This window comes from Colobus angolensis, unplaced genomic scaffold (assembly GCF_000951035.1).
Source record: "Colobus angolensis palliatus isolate OR3802 unplaced genomic scaffold, Cang.pa_1.0 Scaffold4, whole genome shotgun sequence".
In the NCBI taxonomy this organism is placed as follows: Eukaryota; Metazoa; Chordata; class Mammalia; order Primates; family Cercopithecidae; genus Colobus; species Colobus angolensis.
Window position 1 is genome coordinate 14952507 of NW_012117376.1, and position 6786 is coordinate 14959292.

The window sequence follows — 6786 nt, forward strand, 5'->3', positions numbered from 1 at the left end:
TACCCACCCCTCACTTATTTTTTTGTATTTTTAGTAGAAATGGGGTTTCACCGTGTTAGCCAGGATGGTCTCGATCTCCTGACCTTGTGATCCACCCGCCTCGGCCTCCCAAAGTGCTGGGATTATAGGCCTGAGCCACTGCGCCCGGCCTGATTTTTTTTAATAGACATAATAAATACATTACCATTAATTTTTAAAAAATGAGTTATAGGCTGGGTGTGGGGGCTCACGCCTGTAATTTCATTACTTTGGGAGGCTGAGGAGGGAGGGTTGCTTGAGCCCAGGAGTTCGAGACCAGCCTGGGCAACATGGCGAGACCCCATGTTCCTCTACAAAAATTACAAAAGAAATGAGCTAGGTGTGATGGCCTGTGCTATAGTCCCAGCTACTCGGGAGGCTGAGGTGGGAGGATCACCTGAGCCTGGGAGTTTGAGGCTGCAGTGAGCCATGATGGCTCCACTGGCACTCCAGCCTGGGTGACAGAATGAGACCCTGTCTCAAAAAAAAAAAAGAGTTTATCCACATAGGACTGAAAGTGATCTCATGGACCACCCACTGGTAGTTAGCATACCTCACCTGGGGAAACACTGCCTGCATATGTGTTTCTGTACATCTGTGTGTTCATGTCTGAACATCAGTATCGTTAATGCACATGTGCAGGTAAATGGTAAGGCCATGGGCTGTGTGTGTATGTGTATGCGCTTGCATGTTCCCATTTGAGGGTATTTCTGTGTCCATCAGGTTATTTGTGTCCATGCCTCTGTGTGCTCTGGTGATGACGTGCGTGTGTGTGTGTGTATCTATGGGAGTGCAGTCATTTTTTTTATTTGTATTAATTAATTTATTTTTGAGATGGAGTCCTACTCTGTCACCCAGGCTGGAGTGCAGTGGCATGATCTCAGCTCACTGCAACCTTCATCTCCCGGGTTCAAAAGATTCTCCTACCTCAGCCTCCCGAGTAGCTGGGAGTACAGGCGTGTGCCACCACACCCGGCTCATTTTTTTTGTATTTTTGGTAGAGACAGGGTTTTGCCATGTTGGTCAGGCTGATCTCGAACTCCTGACCTCAGGTGATCCACTCTCCTCGGCCTCCCAAAGTGCTGGGATTACAGGCGTGAGCCTCTGCACCCGGCCGGGTGTACTTTTTTTTTTTTGAGACGGAGTCTCGCTCTGTCACCCAGGCTGGAGTGCTGTGGCTGGATCTCAGCTCACTGCAAGCTCCGCCTCCCGGGTTCAAAAGATTCTCCTACCTCAGCCTCCCGAGTAGCTGGGAGTACAGGCGTGTGCCACCACACCCGGCTCATTTTTTTTGTATTTTTGGTAGAGACAGGGTTTTGCCATGTTGGTCAGGCTGATCTCGAACTCCTGACCTCAGGTGATCCACTCTCCTCGGCCTCCCAAAGTGCTGGGATTACAGGCGTGAGCCTCTGCACCCGGCCGGGTGTACTTTTTTTTTTTTGAGACGGAGTCTCGCTCTGTCACCCAGGCTGGAGTGCTGTGGCTGGATCTCAGCTCACTGCAAGCTCCGCCTCCCGGGTTCACACCATTCTCCTGCCTCAGCCTCCCGGGTAGCTGGGACTACAGGCGCCGCCACCTCGCCCGGCTAGTTTTTTGTATTTTTTAGTAGAGACGGGGTTTCACCGTGTTAGCCAGGATGGTCTTGATCTCCTGACCTCGTGATCCGCCCGTCTCGGCCTCCCAAAGTGCTGGGATTACAGGCTTGAGCCACCGCGCCCGGCCCGGGTGTACATTTATGACTGCGCATGCTTGTACTTGTGACACCATTGACAGTGTGTGTATCTTTGTATAAGGATATTTGTATAGTCCTTGTATTCAAGACTCATAACATCATTGCTGGGAGAAATCTTGGAGATTATCTCCACCCCTCACATTTTACAGATGGGGAAATAAAGGCCCAGAGAAGTGGACACGGATTTGCTCTGCAATCTTGGGCAAGTACTGTACCTCCTTAGACCTTCGTTTCCTCATCTTTAAAATGAGGATAACATGTGTCATGCGTCTGTTTTGAGGACTGAAGATAATGTAGGTAAAACCCTTAGAACAGTGCTTGAGTGAGTCAGCTCTCAATAAATGTTAGCTGTGATTATTGTTACTACTATTATTACTTTCGCTACCATCCAAGAGCTCCAGCTGATTTATGGCAGAGCCATGTCTGATGTCTGACAGTCCAGTGTCCACCCTGTCAGGAACCCTCTTCAACACAGGTGTGTGTGCATTTCTTTCTGTAAGCCTGTGTGCACATCTGTATGCCCACACATCCATCCTTGTAGCAAGCAGAACTGCCTGGTACGGAGTAGACTGCATGGATCTGTGGTTGGAACATCTGAGTTGGATGGCTGCGTGTATCCATGTGTCTGTGTCTTCTGTGAACTTCTGTGCCACCGTGTGGACCAGAGGTGTATCTGTCAGTTTGTCCCTCTGCACACATCTGTGGGTATCTCTACGACCACGAAACTATGTGTGTGTATGTGATACATGTGCTCTCCATATGTGTGTGTAAAAAAGCGGTGACTTAGAAACAGAGTCAAGGGAAGTTTGGGGACAGGAAGGAGGGCTTGGGAGCCTGATACTGGAGAGTCCAGAGTTGAGGGTACTGGGGGCCCAGGTCATCCCTCCCTGGCACCCCTGACTCTCAGCCTCTTTCTGCCACCAGCACCGGGTTTATTTCCGCCTCTGGAATGCAGCACTGGGGGGATTCCTGGCAGTGCCGGACCATGTGGAGGACATGAAGGCAGGCCGTGTGGTGGTCTCCGACCCCCGAGCGGGAGGTAGCTGCATCTGGTACTACGAGGATGGGCTGCTGAAGAACCAGGTACTGATACAGGGGCTGGGACAGGGACACCCTGGCCCTAGGCATTTGTGGGTCCACGCTGAGGAGTCCGATCCCAATCAGGAACACAGAGGGATGCACACAGAAGCCAGGACCCTGGGGAGGGGAGAGTGCAGACTGTGCCCCCTGGGCAAGTCATGCTCTTCTCTGCGCCTCAGTCTGCAAAAACAAGAGCAATGAACTGGGTGCTTCTAAGGGACCTCCCAGCTCTGATGCCTATGACAGAACTTGAGCCCTATTAATAATGGTAGATTTGGCCAGGCATGGTGGCTCATGCCTATAATCCCAACACTTTGGAAGGCCGAGGCAGGAGGATTGCTTGAGGACAGGAGTTTGAGGCCAAGGAAAAAATTAACTGGGTGTGGTGGTACATGCCTATAGTCCCAGGTACTCAAGAGGCTGAGGTGGGAGGCTTGAGCCCAGGAGTTAGAGGCTGCAGTGAGCCAGGGTTGTGCCATTGCACTCCAGCCTTGGTGACAGCACAAGACCTGGTCTCAAAAAAATAAATAAATAAATAAAAATAAAAATAAGAAAAAAGGTAGATTTACTCCACACACATTTCTTGAGCACCTACTATGTGCCAGGCTCTGTTCTAGATGCTGGGGATATAGCAGTTATAGACAGAATTAGCACCTGCCCTCCTGAAGCTTACATCCTAGTGGGGAGAGATAGACAGAAATAACTTAAATGGGCAGCATATCTTAGTGTCTTAGATGATGAAAGTTCAATAGAGGAAGATAAATCATGAAAGGAGAATAGGCCAGGCGCGGTGGCTCACGCCTGTAATCACAGCACTGTGAGAGGCTGAGTGAGGCAGGAGGATCTCTTGAGCTCAGGAGTTCAAGACCAGCCTGGGCAGCATAATAAGACGCCATCTCCACAAAAAGTAAAAAATGCTAGCCGGACGTAGTGGCGTGCACCTGTAGTCCCAGCTACTCAGGAGGCTGAGGTGGGAGGATTACGTGAGCCCAGGAGATTGAGGCTGCAGTAAGCTATGATCACACCACTGCACACTAGCCTGGGCAACAGAGGGAGACTCTGTCTCAAAAAAAAGGGAGTATAGGAAGTATCAGGTATGATATGGGAGCCTTTCCTGAGAAGATGACATTTGAGGGAGGCAGCCGTGCAGGTATCTGAGGGAAGAGTGTTCCAGGCAGAGAGAACAGCCAGTGCAAAGGCCCTAGGAAGGAACATGCCTGGGATTGTTCTGGGCTAGCAAGGCTAGCTGGGTGGCTAGAGTTGAGTGAGGGGGAGATAGCAGGAGATGAGGCCAGAAAGGTTATGGGGACTATAGGTATTTGTAGACCATTGAGAGGTTTTGTCTTTTACTTAGAATGAGAGAGACGGCTAACCACGTGCCAGGCTCTGCATTGAGTTCTTCACACAAATGCCTCCTATAATCTTTAGTCTACAGTAGCATGGGGCAGCTCTTTTTTTTTTTTTTGAGACAGAGTCTCGCTCTATCACCCAGGCTGGAGTGCTGTGGCCAGATCTCAGCTCACTGCAAGCTCTGCCTCCCGCGTTCACGCCATTCTCCTGCCTCAGCCTCCCGGGTAGCTGGGACTACAGGCGCCGCCACCTCGCCCGGCTAGTTTTTTGTAGTTTTTAGTAGAGACGGGGTTTCACCATGTTAGCCAGGATGGTCTCGATCTCCTGACCTTGTGATCCGCCCGTCTCGGCCTCCCAAAGTGCTGGGATTACAGGCTTGAGCCACCGCGCCCGGCCCGGGGCAGGTCTTTTTATATTCCCCATTTTACAGGTGAGGAAACCAGAGCACAGAGAGGTTAGGTAATTTGCTGAAAGTCACACAGCCAGTAAATGTGTAGAGATTTGTCTGATGCTAAAGCCTACGCTTTGAAAGCCAGTCATGGAAGGATTCCTGGAGGAGTTAATGTTTTTCCAACCCTTTTATGTTTTCTCACGCTGATCCCTTGCAAAAGCCAGCATTTGGGGATTTCCATCCCCAAGGAAACTGAAGCTGAGGAGGATTAAGAGATTTGCCCAGGGCCACAGTCCCTAAGAGCCAGGATTCGTAGCAGATGTGTCAAGGGTTTCTTGGGTACGGTAGAGTCCCTGTGGGGAGGAACAATGCCTGATGACCTCCTGGGGCCTCAGATGGCCCCCACCATGAGCCTGCAGGTAATTGGACCCCCTAGCCCAGGCTCCAAGGTGGTGCTGTGGGCCGAGAGCCGCCTGCCGCGCCAGACGTGGAGCATCAGTGAATCCGGCCACATCTGCAGCCAGATGTTCGAAGGCCAGATCCTGGATGTGAAGGGTAAGGTGGGATGTACGGGGAAGAGGGCTCCTGAGGGGACTGAGAGCCATGGAGTCCCAGCTCTCTCTGACTATCTCCCTATCTTTTAATCCCCATCCCACCCCCAGGAGGCCGGGGCTACGACCGGGACCACGTGGTGCTATGGGAGCCGGATGAGGACAGGGCATCCCAGATCTGGACCATCCATGTGCTTTGAACCTTTTCATCTCACCCTCCAGCCCTGGAGGCTTTTGCTGGGATGAATGTTTTTATAGAGCTTTTGTTGTAACATAAGCTGTTTTCTAATATGCTGCCAGGTACCCTTGTCTCTGTGCACCTTGATATTTCGGGGTGGAGTGGGGATTTGTTCACCTGCCTTCTTCCCTGATGCTCAGGCTGGCTTCTTCCCTGAGGCTCAGGCTGACTTCTTCCCTCCTGGCTCCAGCTTTGGGGTTCAGCTGTTAGGTCTCCTTCTGCCATCAGAGGGCGCCCTGGGACCAGACTAACTGGGGAGTGTAGTCCCGCGCAGCCACCCAAATGATGTGTTGTGAGAGCCAGGTCTGAGCCGGGCGGGGCCCTGGGCTGTGCGGGCACAGACACAAACTGAGCCTTTTGGTCCCTGTCCTTAGGGAACTCACAGTCCCACAGAGGATCCTGACGGGTAGGGTGATGCATCCATGAGAAGGGAGGAAGGAAGTAGAGGGACTCACACAGCAGGAACGTCACCCCTCCAAAGGGGTGCAGGGCAGGCTGAGATGTCCTTCTGCACACATCGGGGACCTGCAGCTGAGTTGTCAGGGTGGGAAGGAGTTAGCCAGACTCCAGGAGGCAGATAAAGAATATTCTAGGGATGCATACAAGTCCAAGGTGAAAACGTGGAAGTGAGTGTGAGGGGGGCGCCCTGGGCCAGGCACGGGAGATGAGTGTGAGCCACACCCTGAAGGGCTGTGCCCCCAGGGCTCTGCTGCACTCACCCCAACTCTGGTCTTAGAGAAGCCAGGACAGGGCGTCTGGGTCTTTAACGCACCTCAGAGAGGGCAGGACATAGAAGAGGGGGCGCTCCCTCTGTCCCTGGAGGTCCTCAAGGAAGAAGCCAAGGTGGGAGGGGCCCTTGGGGGGTGCCCTGGGGCTCCCTTCCATCTCTGCACACCCACCTCCCCCAAGCCCAGGAGGGTGGGAGTGGTCAGAGCAGCTGCTTGCCCTTCCTGCCTTCCCAGCCCCTGGGCCAGCATGGGAGGTAGACAGCTGCCCGTCATCCTTCTCCAGCCCCAGATGCCTGTGGGGCTGGTTTGCTGGGGATCTAAAGACCATGTTGAGAGGTGTCCCTGGGACTGGGGATCTCCCTGGATCTGTCATTCTGGAGATACCCAGGTAGTGGGGTAGAGGCTGTCTGAGCCTGGGATGTCCAGGGTGGTGGCATCTCTAGTACCATCATTCCCAAATACCCAGGGATGGGTGAGGCAAATGCAACTGCAGGGGTTGGTGAGGCTGCCAGGTTCATGTCCCTGTAATGTGCTTCTGAGGGGAGGGGCCCTCAGCGTTGGAATTTAGGTAGGGAAGGTGGGGGCTGCTTCCTGGTGCCAACTTCCCTGCTGATGGGGGCATGGGAAGCTCCCTGGTGCTGCTGCACAGCTGGCTCTTGGGGCGTAGGAATGGACAGTAACCGCACACAGGACCCCAC

General features: G+C 52.9%; 1 protein-coding gene across 1 annotated transcript in view; it reads left to right on the forward strand.

Annotated features, from left to right (window-relative positions):
- Positions 1 to 5425, forward strand: part of AIM1L (absent in melanoma 1-like) — a 33576-nt gene extending 28151 nt beyond the window's left edge. The window contains 3 exon segments of the mRNA XM_011955590.1: positions 2675 to 2833; positions 4967 to 5126; positions 5234 to 5425. Coding sequence (XP_011810980.1) covers positions 2675 to 2833; positions 4967 to 5126; positions 5234 to 5322 — 408 coding nt within the window. The 3' untranslated portion in view covers positions 5323 to 5425.
- Positions 5426 to 6786: the final 1361 nt, after the last annotated feature.